The 20410-nt window shown below is 52.2% G+C and overlaps 1 protein-coding gene across 1 annotated transcript; it reads left to right on the forward strand.

Moving 5' to 3' along the window:
• The first annotated feature begins 284 nt into the window (after positions 1 to 284).
• TCTE1 (t-complex-associated-testis-expressed 1) lies at positions 285 to 7869 on the forward strand. The gene is given in 5 exon segments (XM_050894920.1): positions 285 to 315; positions 834 to 1097; positions 3026 to 3594; positions 5292 to 5741; positions 7693 to 7869. Coding segments are annotated over 5 exon segments (1491 nt in total).
• The last annotated feature ends 12541 nt before the right edge of the window (positions 7870 to 20410 follow it).

Raw genomic sequence — 20410 nt, forward strand, 5'->3', positions numbered from 1 at the left:
TAGGACTGGGCGTCCTGCCTTCTGCTCCAGGCTGGTTCTTGTAGCTCATACCTGCTTAGGCTCAGTGTGGTCTGAACAGGTCTGACCCATCTCATCAGTTAATGGATGTTTGGAAGCAGTTCAGCTGGAGAGTAATTGGGAAAAGTAGAAAAAAAAACAAATACACTTACAGTGTATTCATCTGTAAAGCATCTGTCTTTGAAGAGTCATAAGAACAAGCATACTGGATCAAACCAGGGGATGGTCTGGCCCAGTATCGCATCTCTGACAGTGGCTAGAAGCAGATGCCTGGAGGAGAGTAGAAAAACAATGCAAGTACTCTCCCCGCCTCCAGCTGTGTTCAATTCACACAGAGCCAGATGTGGTTTCTGTGCATTGAATCATTCTCAAGGGGTTTCTCTTCCATGGACTTGTCCTGGAACCCGCACAGACTTTCAGCATCCACAACATCCCGTGGCAAGGAATTCCCCAGTTCAACTGCAGACTGTGTGAAGAACCATTGTTTTCCTTTGCTTTAAACCCAGCTCCTGCTAGCTTCACCTATTTCTTTTATTGGAAAAGACAGTAAACAATCAATTCCTGTCCGTCCTCTTCAACAGCACTCTAAATTAACACCACGTTACTGTCTGCTTATTACACGTGGTACCTAGAGACCTCTTTGTACAGGGCAGTGTATAAAGATAAGGCTGAATAACAGTTGGTTTGCCGCAGTGCTTCCAGTCCAAGCAGAGGAGGCAAGCAAAGGGCAGGGGCCAAGTGCATGACAGGAGAGCAGTGTGAGCAGACCATTCTTACCGCTGGCCTCTTTCTAAAGTTGCCTTTTTCTTTTGCAGGCAGCCCAGCTGGAAAATGTGGTGGTGACTCTCAAGCAATTTTATTCTTGCTTCTCCTGAAGGAGAAGTGGGTCCTGAGCAGGATGCAGCAGCCAGTGGCTGGTGGCAGGAGCACAGCCTTTCCCTCGCTGTATCCATCCCAGGCCGGCCTCACTGCTGACTCGTACTGTACACAGCGCGTCATTGAGGATCCCGAGTGGTCCCTCGCCACTGTCCCCCACCTCACTGAGCTCTGCCTCCAGCACATCGTTCACAATTTCGAAAGTAAGCGGGAGCGCGTTTCCCCTGGGACACATGGAGAGAGAGCGTCAGTCCCGGGGAGCAGAGGGTCAACAAGGCAGGCAGATGCATCTGAAAGGCAGAGTGCCCTGCCAAAGGAACAGATGGGGAGAAATATCCCCTCAGGCAGCTAGTTAAACAAACTGTTTAGTTGCTAAGTATGTACTTGTACACTCCAGGGATGGCTGTAGTCCTCTGGGCTGCTACCCGGGATGTGACTCTGCCCTAACCTTGTCCTGTTGTTTCTTCTTCCTTCCGTGCTCTGCTGGACTCACTTACCTCAACCGTGGCCAGGGCTGTGGAGTCTCTGTTTCCTTCTCTTGATTCACGCACACGTTATGGTAGCACTCGAGGATGGAGCCCCGTTGTGCTGAGTGCTGTACAAAGAGATGGAGAATTGCTCCCTGCTCGGAGGAGCTGCCATCTCAGAATACGTATTGTACTCACAGTCTCAGGCCTTCTCCACAGCTTTTGGTGGTGATGTGACAAGTTATACCCTCAGGCAGGGAATGTGCTTTTGAAGCAGGTGGACTGATGAAACATAGCAAAGCAGAAAAAGCATGTCTCATCTGAGAACTGACTGGGAGGCAGAAAGGAGGGGCCTACCTGTCTTTTTGGCCAACTCCGTGAAGTGGCAGCAAAGACCAAAGATAGGTCTAAGGCTATGTCCACATTGGGACTGTAAGACAGTACAGAGGAGCTCAGCGCTGCCTTACACCAGGAGCTGATGGTACTTGGGGTTCTGAGCTGAGACACCCTTGCAGTCCTATCAGCCTCGTCGGTCAGTCCGATGCCAAACGGATTGGACCTACATTGCGTGCACATAAAAGCAGGGTGCTCGGTGTCGTGGGGACTCTCATGCCATTACCTGAGGTGTGCGGCTGCATCTTCCCCACTGCTGTGGCCTGAGCGAGCCCGGGTGAAGCTAGCCCAGTTCTGCCTGTATGCGTCCCACCTCTGCTTGTGTTGTGGGACCTTGCAGAGAAGGTCACTGCAGTACCAGCTGTAGGACACTGGAGAACAGACCCCAGGAAGAGGCTGTTGTAAAACTCTGGGTGCCCTTAGGAAGGAAATGCCACAGAGATAGAAGAAATATAAAGCTAACCCCACTTTGTGTCTCAAAATCTGATTTCCCATGCGCAGATAGGCCTCTCCACTGATGATTTCTGTTACTCAACACTACTGTGTACATGTCACCAAGCATTCGTGGTGTGAGTACTCAGAGCTTTTCTCTGGCATTTCCTACCACAAAGAACTTCCACCAGACAGAAGCCAGCTGAGACTTAGGGCGAGCATCGGGAAAGAGGCTGAGGGGAGAAAGCTCCTGGGAAAAGAGAACTTTTATTTAAACAAGGTGGACCTAAAGGGTAAGAGCGTGTCTCAGTGGAAAGGAACAGGAATCAATTTGGGGTAAGACAGACACCTGAGTTAAGATAAAAAGGCACGAGGACTTGCATGAAGAGCACACAGACAGTTGTTCTCAAATATCGTCCTTCGATATGCTTAGAAACCAAAGGGAGAAAGTTCAGCAAATTACAAGCAAATCCCATCACTGTAAGGCTGAATTAGCTCTCTTGGGAGCAGAAGTCCTGCTCTGAATATAAACTGCATTCAAACTAAATTTAAACTGGGAGCTAAGTTTCTGATGCAGTTCCCAAATATTATGGGAGTAAATCCAATTACGCTGATGTTTTGTTGTAAAAATTAGAAATCCTACACAGAAATGTAGGAGATGAATCCTACACATTTTCTGCCAGCTTAGCTCCCTGCACCAGCTGCTGGCAACTGAGAAGAGAGCCAATATCAGCAGAGGGGAGGGCATGGGCACACAGCTGGGGGCCCAGGCAGAACCATAGTGCCAGCCATGGTTCCTACAGCCCAGACCAACCTCTCCTTCTCTTCATCCCCTCCAGAGAACCCTATTTTGGACCATCTTCTGCCTGAGCACCAGAGGAAGGTCCTGGACAGGCTCTCCACTGGCCTTCCACTCGCTGTGACTGCCAACCTAATAAGCGATGAGGACTACTGGAAGAGGTGCTGCACTGAGCGCTGGCAAGTGTGTGACATCTCCAACTATGGAGACAGCTGGAAACGGATGTTCTTCGAACGTCACCTGGAGAACATCCTGAAATGTTTCATCCCTAACACCACAGACCCCAACCAGGTGCTAGAGCTCATCCCGCTCTGCAAAGACTATGTGCGGAAACTGGAGGTTGATCAGTTCCTGCCACCGGTGCAGGTGGATCAAAAGGAGGAGAGGGATGACCTCTCTGATACAGGGAGTGATTTTGGATTCGGCGAGGTCTCCATGCATCACTACGACCTGGGAGTCCTCATTACTGCTCTCCCTCACCTTGAAGAGCTTCATCTCACTTATGGCGTGAAGGACTGCGGCATGAACTTTGAGTGGAACCTCTTTAACTTCACCCACCAGGACTGCTGCAACCTGGCTGTCGCCGTAAAGATGTGCCACAACTTGAAAGTAACATATCCCAAACTGAACCTTCCTTCCTCAGCTAGATCTTCAAATTGCCTGGGGATAGAAACCCGGGGACCAGTTTTGCCTGCTGGCAGCACCCTTCCTTTTGCAATTTGCGGTCTGGCAGAGTGCAGAGATGTTAACTTGTTGGCCTAGTGCTAAGTATCTTGTTCTGCATATGTCCTTGTTAGAACAGGTTGTCAGAGGGTCGGTGAGAAAGATACTTGCTCCCACAAAACATGTTCCCTGTAGTGCAAGAGAAAGCAACACTCCTGTTTTAACTCCTCACATAGTTTTGGGAGGGAAGAGAGGAGAAGCCCAGAGAGAGTTTTTCATAAGTTTTTGGTAGTTATGCTCAGTAAATACATGTCAACATGCCCCAGAGGAGCAGAGACATCCAAGAAGAGCATGGGGAAATACTCACATTTGCCTTAGAGTGATGAGGGGTTTTCCTTCTGGGCACTAACACCATCTTCAGTTCTGTGGCAACTGCAGTGCAGATACTCAGCTGGTCCAAAACATCAGCGGGCATTGCTATCCAGAGTGCAGCCAGAGTGAGCTGGCTGAACGCTCTCCCCACAGATTGGCGTGCTTTGGGAAATATTTGTCTGCTTGGCTTCCAGAAGGGAAATTACCTCTCCTGTGGCTACTAAGGTGCCCTGGCCATGCAGGACATTGGCCTTCACAGAGAGCACTGTGGTTACCACCGGTGCACGTGCTCGTTCAGACAGTGTTCGACTGTGATCTGGGGTGAGTTCTGCTGTTACTCTCTGCAGATGTTTGGGCAGCTTTATCTCATTGTCATGGTTTGACTCCAGCCAGCAACTCAGCACCACGCAGCCGCTCCCCCCTCCCCCCTCCCAGTGGGACGGGGAGGAGGATCGGGTCAAAAAAAGAGTAAAACTCGTGGGTTGACATAAGAACAGTTTAATAACTAAAGTAAAATAAAATATACTATTAACTAATAATTATAAAAATATAATAATAATAATTGTAATGAAAAGGAATAGAACAGAAAAAAAGAGAAATAACACCCAAGAAAAGACAAGTGATGCACAATGCAATTGCTCACCACCCGCTGACCGATGCCCGAGCAGCGATTCGCCCCTCCTGGCCAACTCCCCCGTTTATATACTGAGTGTGACGTTCCATGGTATGGAATATCCCTTTGGCTAGTTCAGGTCAGCTGCCCCGGCTATGCTCCCTCCCAGCTTCTTGTGTACCTCCTTGCTGGCAGAGCATGGGAGACTGGAAAAATCCTTGACTTAAGGTAAGCGCTACTTAGCAACAACTAAAACATCAGCGTGTTATCAACATTATTCTCACACTAAACCCAAACCACAGCACTGTACCAGCTACTAGGAAGAAAATTAACTCTGTCCCAGCTGAAACCAGGACATTCGTTTTAATTTAGCCACCTGTGTCAGAGGTCCCGTGGAGTCAGAGGAGAGGAACAGGCATTTCCAGGAGATGAACCATTTCTCCCTAGAATAGGCATGGGCCATCAGTGGCATGCCCTGCCTGCGGGAAGTATCTGCCCACTATAAAAGCAACTACTTGAGCCTACTGGCTAAAGGTGTCTGAAGTGAAGAGAGATGAATCCTGTCCGGTGGACCATAGGCTTAACTCCCTTGAGGTCTTGTACAAAGCTCAATCCAAAGCACTGGCTGTTTTAGTGTCCCTGTCCTTTATCCCCACAGGTTTTCAAGCTGACGCGAAGCAAAGTGGATGATGACAAGACCAGGCTTCTGGTCCGTAACTTGCTGGATCACCCGTGCTTGGTGGAGCTGAACTTGTCCCACAATCTCATCAGGGACAAGGGGGCACAAGCTGTTGGCAAGTTGATCAGCCGCAGCAGATTAGAAACCCTCGATCTGTGTAACAACCAGATCTGTCACCTGGGGGCTCAGGCTCTTGCTCAAGCCCTGGCTGAGAACTCCACCCTGACCTCCCTGAATCTGCGCCTCAACTGCGTGGAGGACAAAGGTGCAGAGGCGATCGGCCGTGCCCTGCTGACCAACACCACCCTGAAGTCCGTCCATCTGGGAAGTAATAACCTGTCAGAGCCAACTGCTACGCTTTTCTCCCAGGTCCTGGCTCAGAACGCCACCCTGATGAGTATCAACTTCTCGTGCAACCACCTGGGGCTGGTAAGAGAAACCCCTTCTCCCTGCAGTTTGTGAGCCTGCGTGGTGGCGGTGCAAAGCAGATACTGAGCCTGCCCTGCCTCGAAGCCACAGAGGCAAATTCATCCCTCACTTTGCAATCTTGCTGCGATAACAGTTACGAGCAGGGAAGAGACTCTAGCAGACAGCAGGAAGGAGAAGGACATCTTCTGTGCACGCACACGCATTTATCTATCTATCTCACTCATTACATCTAGCTCTGTTCACAGGGCTGAATCTGGCTTCCAGGCTTTGGGCTTTTGGACAGAGAGGGATTTCTCCCCCAGGAAACTTAAAACCAGGGAGTATGTCTGGGAAAAATCACAGCCACTTCACACACGTGGGAGTAGATAATAATGATAGGCGGCATGAGACGAGGGCCTTATGCATATCCTCTGTGCTTTGGATCTGCTGTGCCATCTGTCACTCAGCAGCACACAGATAGTGTCACCCTTCCCAGAATCTCTCCTGTCCGTCACGTGCTCAGAGGAGACTGTTAGAAAATTGGCTTGGTTGTTGAGCTCCTTTAACTCACCCTGCAGCTCTGGAGCGGTGCGGTAGGTCAAAAGTGTCACGTCTGGGTGCTTGTAAGTGGCTCCTAAACCACAGGCTTACATTTTCTAGGCAGAGGAGCATCCACAGATCTTACTACATCCCTAAGAACTGCAGTATACAACATGCCCACAAACCAGATCGCTTCTCTTCTGCTGATTAAAAAGAGCTTTAGAAATCTGAAACTAGACAGCCAAATGCAATCATGCTGGCTTTTAAACTTTCTGAGCTGCCTCCATTTTTCTCACTGTCACAATAAAGAGACAGCAAGACCAGCTGTCCCTGCTGGCAGGAATATTGGCATCAGTGTGTTTGACAATGGTTTTAAAAGGATTTGATGGCAGAAAACCTTTTGTGAGTTCTGAGATTTATGATCCTGGACATGGAAAACCATTTGAGTTTAATGATACAACGGGGCAAAAGTTGGAAAGGATAGAAGGATTTTTGCTTAGTAAATAATAATCTCTATGTTTAGCATCTTCCTTCTGATGAGCTCTCCTGGTACCCATTTGTGAAGCTTCACAGCAGTCCAACAAGTGGGCTGGTGGTATTATCTTTGGGGAAATGGGGGTCTTTTTGCTAGAGATGCATCAAATTCTGACCTCCGTACCCCATTAAAGAGACTCCTTCCCAGTCCTTTTTGCTCTGTCCTTTTTGGCAAAAGGTCTAAGAGGCAGGGTGCTGGGATGAGGGAACCATCTGGATGGAGGAGATGGGGGCAGGAGGTGTATTTGGTACCTGAAAGAGAATAGCTGAGGGTGATAAAAAGTCAAATTTTTGCATCCCTAAAGGCAATGCTTCAGGTAAGGGAGGGAAATGCTCCAAAGTGAGTTGCCTCCCTAAGGCTATCTACATCGCATTTTCTGTCCCGTGCAGACTGGACTTCAGTTGTGTGAGATGTTCCCCCCAGGAAAGCCAGCCCAGCCTGGGAAATGGCATCCAGGCAGGAGACTGCCAGCACTGGGGCTCTCGCCACTGCCGAGACGAGGAGCAGCACACCTAATCACATTGCCATTTGTCTGCAGCCAGCAGTGAGCTGGGGACTGGGGGACAGGGGAGAGCAGAGACTCCTCTCAGGTTATCATCGCCAGCCATGCTATTAACCAGCCTGAGCTTGAGGACTCCTGACACGGTACCCAGAGGGAGTCATTAGCATGTGTCATATCACTGAGTGCTGCATAAGGTTACACTCCTTCCCTGTACTTCTGTGAGCAACATTTCGGGCTTGTGCGAAGGCCTTTGACACTTTTGGCACCATCTCATGGGCTCCCCATCACCGGCAGCAGGGAAGTGCAGGAGAAGTTGCCCTGGGGAGGAGGAAAGGGAGCAATACACCTCACTTTTGGATCTCCTCCTTTAACCTCCCCTTCTCACCTGTTTGCAGGATGGTGGGAAGCAGCTGCTTGAAGGGCTGGCAGATAACAAGGCTTTGACCGAGTTCGACCTCCGCCTGGCAGAAGTGGGCCAGGAGACTGAGTACCTCATTCACCAAATTGTGTGGGCCAACCGGGAAGCAGCAAGGCTGGGGTCTCTGCAGCACCCCCCCGCCAAACCCCTCTGAAAAAAACGCTCCAGAGAGCAATGAGCTTCACAGGTGCAGTGTTGGAGATACTTACTTCAGAGGCTTGTTTTTATTCGTATTTCTGAGAAACACTCAACTTGTGGCTGCCACCGTAGCCTTTCCCAGATCCCCATCATCCAACCTGTGACTTAACATGAGACAGACATTAGACCTCATGGGACTGTAATGGCATCACAGAAGCAATCTGCCTCTTGAGCCCTCTCTCCCACCACACTCAAGACTAAACCCCACCTCCTGTGGTGTTTCTTACGTGCTCCAGCAGCAAGCTTAGTTCAGGCAACTGGATGTTGTTCCACCTGTAAAGCAGCTAAGGTGAAGTCTCCACCACCTAAATGGTCTAGTCCAGACCTAATCTTCAGGGCAGGCAACAATTTTAGGCTTTTTGCTGAGGAGGACGTGAGATGCATAGAGGATAGAGGGAATGTTGTTTCTAGTTCCTTGGCAGCTTTTTCTGGCTATTGCCCTGCTCAAGGATTTATTAGTTTTTATAGCAAAATCTGTTTGGAGTCTCAGATATGGGTGGTGAAAAGTGAAAAAAAAAAAATTCAATAAATGATAGGTCTCTCCACCATGGTTTCTTGCTTTGGTTTGCTATGCCTTTGATCAGTGCCAGCCTGCTTTGCAAACAGGTGAGTTCTTTACAACCAGATGCTTACCTTAACTAGTAGTGCTCTTCTGTGCAAACCTGTCAAAAAAAATCTGTGTTCCACGTAACTTCAAGCTAGAGAGGTCCCTGCAGGACTGCTGGCCCACACAGCCCACAGGGTTGAAAACGGAGCAGCTTCCTTCTGCCCCATGGGCTGTGGCCACCTGAGGACAGGACAGGACACATACCTGATTGCCTCGGTCCTTCGACTGCCCCACTCAGGAGAAATCAGCAGGGAATTAAGCAAGCGGGCTGACCTCCGTCCCCTCCCGCCCTCCGAGCAACGCAGGGGCTTCACATGTCTCCCAGCCCAGCACCAGCGCTCACAGACCCACCACTGGCAGCCACCTCAGTGAATCATCTGAAACTTTTATTACACCGATTTGGTTTACAATCTTTGTACTTTGATATTTCCAACAAAAAAGGCAACATTGTGATATACTGTTTGTACATATATAGAGAGACAGACAGAGCTAGATCATATTGACAGAGTTGAAAAGTAAAAACTGTTTCCCAGTGTTCACAAAAGAATTTGTTCACCACGTACCCGCTTCTGCCTTGCTCTGCCTGATGGATACAGATGCCCGCGGTGCCGCTGGCTGCTGGCCCCTGGCCGGCAGGACCTTTACCTGCGCCGTGTCACGCCATTATAGATCTGAAAGGATGGAGTGCGAGGTTGTCCCCAGCAGCGGTGGCCGCGCAAGGGGTGCCGGCAGGGCTCACCCCCAAGCCCTCACAGGTCTGTGTAGCTCCCTTCCCAACTATTCACGGATGCTCCAGGGGCTACGTCCACAAGAAATCCTAACCAGCGGCAGCAGCTGTGAAACCTCCCCATCCAGGCGTCTCCCACTACTTGTTTCCCATCCTCGAGACCGAGGTATTGAATAGATTTCTTTCTTTTTATTTGCATTTACAAAATATTTCTACTGAATGACACACCTGAACGAGATGAGAACTCGTGTTCAGAAACAGCAGAAAAGACCCAGATCAGCATCAGGCTGATGAAGGAACAGCTCCAGCAGCGAGGGTGGGGTGGGGGCTTAATGAGGGTGGCCTGGTCCTGGGCAAGCCCGTCTGTAGCTCCAAGTACAGGGCTGTGTCTGGTCAGCCAGTTATGCAATGAAAGCTCGTGCTGGGAGGGCAGCAATGAGATCCCTCAGACATGCTAGCAGACGCATGAGGAGGAATTAGCCACCAGAGCCAGTGAGGAACAGGGGTGGAAAGAAAAGGGCTTGGGAAAATGTATCATCACCAGAACAACTGTTGACTTGCTTTCCAGGATGCTCACAGCTCCTTTTCCTGCAAATGGCCGAGACTGTGACCACCACCTGAGCACCCTCCAAACCCACTCCTGGGCTGCCACACGCAGGAACGCCTGGACAGGTAGCTGCTGCCTGGAGAACCCTTTGCCTTCCCTCTCATCAATCTCTTGGCCAAAGAGCAAAGCCCAAACCAAGCAGCCTGCACCACTCGCCCACACCCAAGACCAACAGTCTGCTATCTGCCAGCATGCAAGGGTTGAAACCATTTCAAACACCATACATGTTGGTAAAAATGAAAGCCCTGGCAGCAACAGCAGATTGTCTGAGTGTGAACAACTCCCGTCGTTGGTGGGTCACTTGTCAGCTTCAGGTCCAGTTACCGTGGTGTGGGACTGCCTTGCAGAGCAGTAACTAGCAGGTCACTCTGTGCTGGGAAGGGCACGTGCCAGTGCAGGGCCAGTACGGACCCCTTAGCTCTCCTGTGAGATCCATCCCCAAGGAGTACTGCGGCGCTTTGAGGAGGGGGGTCAGCTGTGGGCCTCCATCTGGAGGAGGGAATGACCTCCGGCGCCTTGCCTGGGAGCTGGTCTTCCCTTCCGCCGCCATCCACCGACGCAGCGTGAGCGGCGTGCAGCAGCAGAGGGACCCCAGCCAAGCTGGGAGCATGCCCCCGCCCGTGGGTCTGTGCCAGAGAGATGGGGAGAGACGGCGGGTGGCCGGGAAGTAAAGGAGGAGGAATGACACAAGAGCTTGCACTTGGACTACGCCAGCGAGTGCCCCATCGGGCCGGAGCAGGGGCGGCCGGCTGGCTCCCTCCCGCAGCAGATGGCAAGCCCTGCTTCCGCTGCTCTGAGCACAGCGCGCACGGCAGCAGGAGCCGGTGGCCGGCTTCCCAAGCCTGCCGACTTCTGCTCACAGCGACCCAGGCATCGATTTGCAAGGTGTCACGCTGGCATACGTCGTAAACAGGACGGCAGGTTGATTTCGAGCACCGACTGGGGGCGGAGGAGCAGGCTGCCACAGGGATGGGCAGAGGCTGTGCATGGAAATGGTTGCTGCGTTTGGCCTCCCTTTACTCCCACGGAGCTGGATTTGTCCACGCTGAGCTTCTGTCCCTGCTTGCCGGGTACCTGCTGGCCCTCTGCACAGCCAGTCGAGGTGCTGGTGGCTGGGGTTCAACAGCAGGGGGGGAAAATGGGGGGGCCTGTGCGCTGCCCCCAGGACAGCATAGTAGAGCTGTCTCCGGACTGGGTGAGGGCTTGTGCTGGGGCAGGCTCGGAGCATTTCCAGGTCACCCTTTATAGGGGCAAACTATGAAACTGAATTGGGGAGTAAACGGCACATTTGTAAAACACGGCACCGAACACTACTGGCCTGAAACACGCACAGTGCAGGCCACGGCCCTGCACCCCAGACAACTGACACAAGCTCTCCTGTTCGCTGGGGACCCACCGCTTTATCCCGTCAGCACCTACACCACCCGTGCATGCCCTGTGTGCAGCAGCCTCCCTCCAAACTCCCTGACCAGGTAGCCCTGGCTGGGGCCCACGCACTGCCCTGCTGACAGGGCACTTTTGGCTAACCTAGACCCTCTCCTGCTTCTTCCTTCTGTCACAGGGAAGAGGGAAGAAGCCTGAGCTCATGCAGCTGGAAAGCTGGGGAGCAGCGCAGAGCCAAACCCTGCATCAGCTTCCCTAGGCAGAGGGGATGGCTCAGAAATGAAGCATTCCTCCTCCCTACAGGCTATGCCTGAAATAGCCAAGCCTGTCAGATCCCTGTCCCCGGCCATGATGGATTAGCCTCTCCAAGGCACAAGGCAATTTATTCATTAGTGACATTTACACCTTGTGGCTGCATTAGCCATTGTGGTTTGGTGACACGTGCTCAAGCTGTCAGTGCTGGGCTTGGAGGCAACATCGCTGCTCTGACGATGCAGCGAGGCTTGGCCTGGGCGCCTCAGCTTGGAAATACCTCCTGCCTGTCTCCTCGGCCAGAGCATGCACAGCCTGCTTTGAAAGCCCGCTTTGTTCCCAGGCTTCTCCACCAAATGCCCTGCTCCCTCTATTTCCCCCCGACCCTTCCCTGCCTCGCAGCACCGCTGCTCCAGCACAGCAGCCTCCTGCCCTGCCTTGCCTTGTGTCTCACGTAAAAAGCACCAAATCTGCAAAGCCTTTTACAGCTGTTCTCGTACAGCCCCTCCTCTCCACACGTCTTGCTGAGCACTCACATGCTATTCTGCCCTCCTCAGCTAGCTCCTCCATCAGCTGTGCCTTGTTCAGCCCACAGCAAAGCTGCCCTCGGTCCCAGCGGAGAAGCACAGAGCCCATGTTCGGAGACTCCCCCAGCAGACGCGCTGCTTTCACCGCGATGCTGTCCCCTGGTCCCGCACTGCCACAACAGCGGACCTGCCTCTTCTCCCCAGGGACAGGATCACCAAAATGTCAAGGCCGCCTGTTTTCTAACTAACTGGTCTGTTGAACTTATCCTGTCTACAAAGGCTCAGAGAAGTGCTGTGAAATTCTCTGGGAAAGCGTAAAGTGATGCAAAAGTGAGGCCAGGATGTGCGGCAATGCTCTGCAGGCTGTGCTGTCTCTCCACCAAGCAAGCACGAGGCACGCCAGGGCTTGGAGCATTGTTGGAAGGCTGTGAGCAGGCAAACCAGCAAGTTATGGTGAGGTCTGGCCACCAGCATGCCTGAGGTCATCATGCATCTGCTGGCGTTTCACAGCTGGCCCATGGCGCCTAGCAGGGAGAGGACCGAAATGATGTGAATGCACGGCCTCGGAGGAGTTCAGGGGACAGGGGTGCTTTGGCTAGCTCAGAGGAATGAGAGTGTGTACATTAGGTTTGTGGAGGGTGAGAAGAGCTGGAGACTGTTGGCCAGGGAGCAGATCCAGCAGCTCTCCTGTTTCAGGCAGCCAGCAAGGGATTAGCTTGTTCTCAAACACAGCTTGCTCCATGCTTTTATCCCTGCTCCCTGCCACTCGCTGCAGCAAATGTGACACTTCACACCATCTCCTCACAAAAACCAGGTCAGGAGTTTCCTCTCACGAGGAACAAGTAATGCTCTGTCACCCTGCAAAGCCCTTGCCGCAAGGATGGATGGGCGACACCAGACCAAAGCCACAAACACACCAATCCTCTGCAGGGCCGTGGGTCCCGGCCGTGTAAGCAGAAGCCCACCCTGCCACGCACACACACTTGGGTGGACAGCCAGGTCACACACCTCCAGGGGCAGAGGAAGACTTTAAACTCCAGCCTCCATTCCTCATCAGCCTACCCCACTGCGAAGCCACAGGGCCACCATCCCAGTCTTCCTTGAGCATTTCTTCCCCACCAGCACTGCACAGAGCTGGCTGAAGTGGAGTGTTTAAACCCACCTCATCGTCAAAAATTAATTTTTTTAAGCAAGGAACAGCAACCTGAAACACTTCTCACAACTGTTAAGGCCTTTGAGTCTCATTTCAGTTTGAAAAAGCCGTTGGCATTTCCAAAGTGAAATCCTGTTATTTTGGGGTATAGTTGTCACCACTTTTTCCCCAGCCGGCTGAACGGTGCTGTGCATGCTGCTTCGTCAGACGTGCCATTACTTTCATACCGCTCTGCTCGGCCCCTGGGGACAGGCTCTCCCTGGGAGCGCAGATGCAGCACAAACAGAGCCCACCAGCTTCTGGCTGGGCTGAGCAGGAGGCAACGTCTGCTTTCAGCTGATCCTCTCTCTGCATCTGCTTCTGGAGAAGCGTATAGACTCGGGCTTGGGTTTTTCCAAACATTTTCACCCTGACCGGTTCATGGGCTGCCATCCAAAGTCCGAATTCATGGCACAGCAGCTGACGGCGCTGCTAATGGACATTGGGACCATGGGACTGTACAAAATACTAAGTCATCTCACCACATTCTAGCTAGGCTTTTTCTTTCACTAATGTGAGTAGCTAAGATCGCAGAAGCAGCTTGTGCTGATGGAGAGTGAAAGAACCTCATGTGTCTGTGTGTGAAGTTACTTTGCTCTACAAGATTTGCTAAATTATAATCACAGTAGGTGATCCATCCGTTCCCGAAGTTCAAAGGACTGAGGAGGGTTCAGGATGGGCACTAATTTCTCACAAGCTTCATTTCCCCAAATGAAGTTTACAAAAACCAAACGAACGAACAGAAAGCCCCAACAAAACCAGTCTTCCTCGGGAGGGGGGGAGGAATAAAACCCACTTAGCTTTCCAGCAGCCGCTGTGCTTATTCTCAGTGCTGGATGGCCATGCTGCGCATTGTAATGGGCTCCTGAAAACTCGGCAGCTTCTGTAAGTGTTGCATAGGTGGATGATGTACCTGTTAGTAGAGCCTGTTTATGAGCTGCAGGAAGAGGAGCTTGCTGAACTCCACAAAGAAACTGTCCCTCCCCCAAGAGAGACAGACGAGGTGAGGAGGGAAGGAGAAAGGGGAAGCCATGAGGCCATGGGTCTTGCAGGTTCAGTTCTGTCCTTAGGACCTCTTTTCCCTCGTGTGCGGAAAGGCTACGGTCCTGTGGGAGAAGGCTCCTCTCCCAGTGCGGTGGAGGTCAATTTGCTTGTTAGCTTGCTTTTGAGGGAGTTGAGATCACATCCATGGGCATAACGTTTCCCTTGGCGGAGCAGCTGTGGTGGAGGCAGTAGAGCAGAACAACTCAACCCACTGCTTGCAGAGACAGTAGATATTCAACATTCATTCATGTTGGCCAAGTCCCAACATGAACTCTATGCATCAAAGCAACACTGTGACAGATCGATTTGTCTGGACTCAAGGACAGACCACTGAGGAGTTGCTAAGCCAAGCTCACATTGGTATAGTACCACCGGCTTCAATAAAATTACACTAGGAATGAACATAGCCCATTAATTTCTACCTGAAATGTGACTAAGCCCCTTTCCCCTTTTTCCAGAATGCCCACGGGGAAAAGAGCCCTAGGCGGGCTCAGCCCCAAGTCCCCACTGGGCTCCCAAGTCCTATGAACCAGCCTTTGGTCCCCACACATACCTGGCTCAGTGGAGACTCTAGGCCCACATGCATCACAGGAGGCAGCATTACCAAACAGAGCTAATACTTAAACCATGTCCCGTTCCTGAGATTATCTGAATCCAGATCATATTCATACAGACCTTATTCTACCCACCAAATATGAATGAAACATGATTAGAAGCACATATCACAAATTGAGACTTATAGCTCTTTGGTAACACAACTTCTTGGTGGTGGTGTAGTTTTTCAGACCCATGCCCTACAGCTACTGCAGCAGAGTAGGAGCATGTTGCAGCAAGGTTGTACCCTGCTAAAAGTAAGGCAGCACCCTGGTGATATTAGAGAGCAGTACTGAATCCATGGTTGGAAAGGCTGGAAGGAGAGCTTAAAAGGTATTATTCTTCCCACAGGCTAATCAGCAGGCACTGTTTTACTGACATCAGACGCTACCTAGCTTTCTTAAACTTCCACTTAATAAACCTCTTCCTGCAGTCCCCTCCCCATGGGCATCCATCAGAGTTACTAAACAGCTCTGCAGCCTCTTGAGTGGAGAGACCACGAAGAGGGCAGGGACGGGCTGGGTCTCTAATGTGCGTTTTATGGGGAGCGGAAAGGGAGGGAGGTGTGCTTGTTCAACATCAGAAAAAGCAGCTTCCCCAGCACTAATACTGAGTATTTGCCTGGTGTGTGACTCTGGAAGGCTTGGCCTTGGCCATAAGCTGAGATTCCCTCTCCCTGTCCTAACGAATGCCCCTACAGTTGCTCAACCCAAAAGCTGAAATCTCTGAAATCTCCCTCCTTGGTGTGGTCTGCATGACACACAGTGGGCTCAAGAGGTACCACCAGGTTGGTTGGTGTCACCACCTGGTTCTGCACAAGCTAGGTGCCAGGCACTATCTGGGAAGCTTCCAGTGTGTGCTGAAAGATGGATAAATGGGTGGTGATGTGTCTTGAAGATCAGCTAATCCAGAGCTTCTCACACGCTCATTCTCTCTCTAGTTCAGGAAAGCTGGTGAGCTTTCAAGTACCTGGCAAGTACACTGGCAGCAACGCGAAACACCAAATAGCCCGAACTTATTGTCCAGCCTTGCAGCAGTAAGGACTAGCTTTCTTCTAAGGATGTATTAGCACCATGAAGGGCCAGGAAGAGGAGCTGGCAGCATTCCCGCCTTACTTGTCCTGGTATGCGAGGAAAGCCTGCTGACAAATGCAATGCTGAGCCTGACTCTTAGCCCATGGAAAGCTGCAACGGGTGAATGACGTATGGAAAAAAACAAAGCCATCTGACTGCGGAGATCCTCTAGTTATTGCCCCCTCGTACTGACAAGCACCCAGCTTTCACCTTCCCAGAGGGTGATGCAGGCTGTCCTGCTTTCCTTGCGTAAGGGGCCAGCAGCTCTGTGTACTTCGCTCCCTTTGAAGAGATCTTCTGCACCAGAAATGAGGACACAGCCACCCTGACAGACCAAGGCATTGCTTGCACCTTTGGCCCTCTCCTCTTGCCCCGGCCGGGCTCAGAGCAGAAAGGATAGACCCGCTACACGGGGAAAACTTCTGCACCACTACGCAAGCCAGGGTTTGCCCACTGAGATCCTGGGGGAGAGAAGACCCTGGGATTGGTGAAGGGAAGGCTGCAGAGACCAGATAATGCCTGCTTGTGTCGGGAAGGCCATGGGGAAAAGGAGCAGAGCCAATTAGACTCACCAGCCAATGGAGGAGAAGTAATGGGATTAAGATAAAGCAGGGAGAATTCAGGTTAGATATAAGGGAGCACGCTATCATGAGAGGAGCAGACTGGGCCATCTAATGAGCTGCCAAAGGAATCGTCATCACCGACACAGACACGGCGGAGAGCAGACACAAGTCTGCAGGAAGAGCAGACGCCTGACTACTGCTCAGCCTGGAGCTGTGGCGGGTGGATGTCTGTGTGCCGGGGGAGATGGGACCACTCCACCACGGAGAGGCTGTGCGCCAGAACAGGGACAGACCATCTCTGGATATCTGTGCTAATAACCTGAGCCGCAAGGAGAATTAAATCAGCTGCCCTTTGCCCAGCACACTAGGGTCCCTCGCCAACACTTAGGAGGAAACCACGTACACCCTTTCTGCCAGCTGCGTCCCGTGCTGGGAGTGGGAAGGGAGAGCCCAGTTGTCTGCCATGAACTTCCCTGCCTGGCTAGACATGCTGCCTTGCCATTGCAGGCAGGGAGAAGGAGAGGGAGCACAACCCCAGTTTCAGTCTGTCCTCTTCAGCTCCACCACTTCTCTGCCAAGCTACCAGGCAGCTCCTGTCCCTCCTGCCCAGTCCTGCTCCCCTCCCATGCCCAAGCGTGCCATCCCCCTTTCCTGAGCCTAAGACAGGGCAGGAAGGTCTCCAGCCTGGCGAGAATGGAGCAGGCTGGACCGGGGGGTGGGGGCAGCTCCACCAGGTGCAGTGGGGTAGCAGGGCCAAGAACATGAGGAAGGGGATCTCCGAGAAATCCTGGCGTGCAGCGGGAAGCACTGACTAGAGAGGTCCCACTTCTCAGGGTGCTGTGGGTCTGAGATGGCCACAGACTGTGGCACTGGGACTACGTCTGGGACCTGGCTGCGGCTGGCACTATGTGCATGGGGAAGGTGTTCAGCAACAGGAAGACTGCATGGATGCTGCTGGCCAGAGCAGCAGCCGTGCCTCAAAGATACATGTGTCCACCTGGATAGACCACCTCCAGAATAAGATTTCACAGGTGAAAAGGGGGCCAGAGGAACAAGTTGAGGCAATCTCATGAAAAGGCCCAGAAAGAGTCAAGGACAAGGTGCCTGAAGGCAGAACTCTGCTGCAGGTGCTAAAGGATGGGGGCATAGAGACCCTACGAATCTGTCCCTATTCTGAGGACTGTCTTTGCCCCAGGGAGCTAAAAGGGCTGCCAAATCTCAGATGAATCCATCTGTCCAAGGCACCTTGGAGGCTGGAGATAGATAGAAAGACGAGCCATCACAGCCTAATTTATGCAATGTGTAGGAGATTTCAAAGAGAACATGTTGGGAAGGACAAGCGGACCACATTCCTCACTAATGACCCATTGCAGCTCCACTGACTGAATGTCTCCTGATTCACTGGGACATACAAGCACACACCATTATCTCCCCAGAGTCACGAGGACCCTCAGCATTGGCCTTGGCTTACATTAGGCCCTTGGAGACAGAAGCACAAGCGCACAGCAAGCCAAATGTCATCACTAAGCAAGGAAATCCCAGGGCAGCCAAGGGGGCTGTAGCCACTTTCACCCAGTCTGAATCTGTGCCAATAATAACGAGAATAAAACGCAGAGAGGGATGCGCCCACACTGGAGACGTTATGCTTCTCTGTTCTCAAAGGGACCCTCTTATTTAAGCCAACATCTAGCTCTGGTAGTGAGAGTAAGGGCAGATGACAAGACAGAATCATAACGGAGTGAGATTTTAAGGGACTTTCTGTTCAGACTACGTTGTTTGGGGTCTAACACTTGAGATCCAGGAGGACAAGCTGACTTGAAGGGCAAGAGACACTGACCAGGACATGCAAGGCACAAAGAGCAGAACAACAGACCGCTCTGGAGGCAAAGCCAAGCGGAGCCTTACAAAGCCTGCAGGCGCTGACCGCTCCAGGCTTGCCAGCAAGAGATGATTTTCAAAAGAGGACTGATGTGGTGGAAGGGTGCATTTGCAGCGTCCCCAAGACCTGGGAGGTGAAGCAGTACAGCAGCATGACTAGAGAAATAGACCCTTCATTAATAGTTGGCAGGAGGAAGATGGGCTGGACTAAATACAATGCCTCACTGTTTGTTGTTACATCTTGCCCTTCTGCAATGGATGCGGAGGCAGACACCAAGCTTGAATGCCCCGGTGCTAATGAAATTGCTCTTGTCACCCAAGACCTGCTGCTCTCAGCTATCATCTGCCCCAGCTGATAAGGGAAGTGTGGCGAGGCTGAGGAGCAGTGCTGTCTGGAGAAATCGCTGGCTGATTTGGCATGTGCTCCCCCAAAGAGCTGACTGAAAAGGAGACAGCTTTTCTGAGAACAGGGACATGAGAGATCCGGGGATGTGTTGACGGAGAAGGAAAAGCTGGGTGCCTGCATGCTGCAGCCACTGATGCAGCCTTCAGTGACATGAAGGCTCCTTGCCCAAAGTCACCAAGATCCTTTCCAGCAGGACAGAAGGGGCAGCACAAAGCTCAGAGCAGGCCAACCTGCCCTGACAAGAGCAAGGCAGAGGAACCCAGGGGCTAATGGGCTACACAGAAGCCACTTCACTTCTCACAGCCTGACACCTCTCTGCAAAAACCTCTGTAGTGCAAACCGCTCAGTTTTAAGCAGGTTCCCCTCTAAATGTATCCCACCTTTGTTCTGCAGAGCATCCCTCATGGCAGATGCCTCCCGGTGTCCCACCTGTGGGTCCTGCACCCACAGTGGGGCCCCACAGAAAGGGAATCCCTTTGCTCCTCATTTCCCCAGCCCGGGTTCCCGACGCTCCAGCGTGCTTTTGCATTTCTCCCTCCCAGCCCCTCAGAGCTCTCTGCCAAAACCAGGCTGCCAGGAGCCTGCAGCTCAGAGTCTGCAGCCAGAGCCCAGCCTGATCTCATGCAAAATTCACTCTTACAGACATGCACCAACCTGCTGCTCTATTATCAATAGATGAACTGCAGCTGAACCTACCAGAGCCTTCCTTGATGCTTGTCAGAACCGATTAGGACTCACTTCAAAGCCAGGAAGGGACCCCAGCCACTTGACGCACCACCTATTACCACGATGCCTGTCCCAGTGCCATCCTCTCCCCTTTCCCCAGCTCACTGGGGGCCTCCCGTTTTCTCTTTCCATCTGAGCCCCCCTCCAGCAAGTGGATCAGTAGCACCGCAGATCTCCGCTCCATCTGGGTTTGCACATTCATCCCTTCCCTGGTGCTGCCTGCCTGCTGTAATCCCAAACAGAAAGCCCTTTAGCTAGGGGATGCTGACTTTCAGAGCTGGCGTGCCGAAGCTTCCTAAGGAGCTGAGCCTGGGATCCTCTGGAGGCGGTGCCATTCCCAGCAGTGAGAACAGAGTAACAGTCGGAGCATGGTCTAAAAAAAAAAAAGTGGGGAGGGTGGGGAACGGTTGGAGGGAAGAAGAGCTGGATTTGTGGCTTTCAGCCTTTACTCTAACCTGCCGCTCAGCTCCACGTGCCTGGATGCCCCAGACCTTTAGGCACAGGCAGTTACATGCTGCTCCCAAGGGGCCTGTTCACCTCCACCCTGCGAGGGGTCTCACTCCAGCATGGGCAGCGGGGTGGGCAGAGGTGCAGCAGGGCGCTTTCTGGTGGCTGCTGGTTCCTCGGAGCACGAGCCAGCCTGGAGCCAGGGCTGGGAGCCAAAGCACCTCCCTCCCTGCATCAGGCCTGTCTTTTTGTTCTCCCCTTTGGATCTTGATGCCATGAATTATGGTTTTGGGATTGGTTTGGTTGGGTGTTTTTTTTTTTTTTTTGCATGTGGTGGTCTGTCTAGAGTTCTGTGCCATGTCAGGGGGAGCATCAGCACTCACCCCTCTGGGAGGTCAGAGCCACGGCGGGGGGAGCTTTCGCTGGCTGCTGGAGCGAGATGCCATGTCCGCTCCATCCTGATGTCCTCCT

The sequence above is a fragment of the Gymnogyps californianus genome, chromosome 3 (genome assembly GCF_018139145.2).
Source record: "Gymnogyps californianus isolate 813 chromosome 3, ASM1813914v2, whole genome shotgun sequence".
Classification (NCBI taxonomy): Eukaryota; Metazoa; Chordata; class Aves; order Accipitriformes; family Cathartidae; genus Gymnogyps; species Gymnogyps californianus.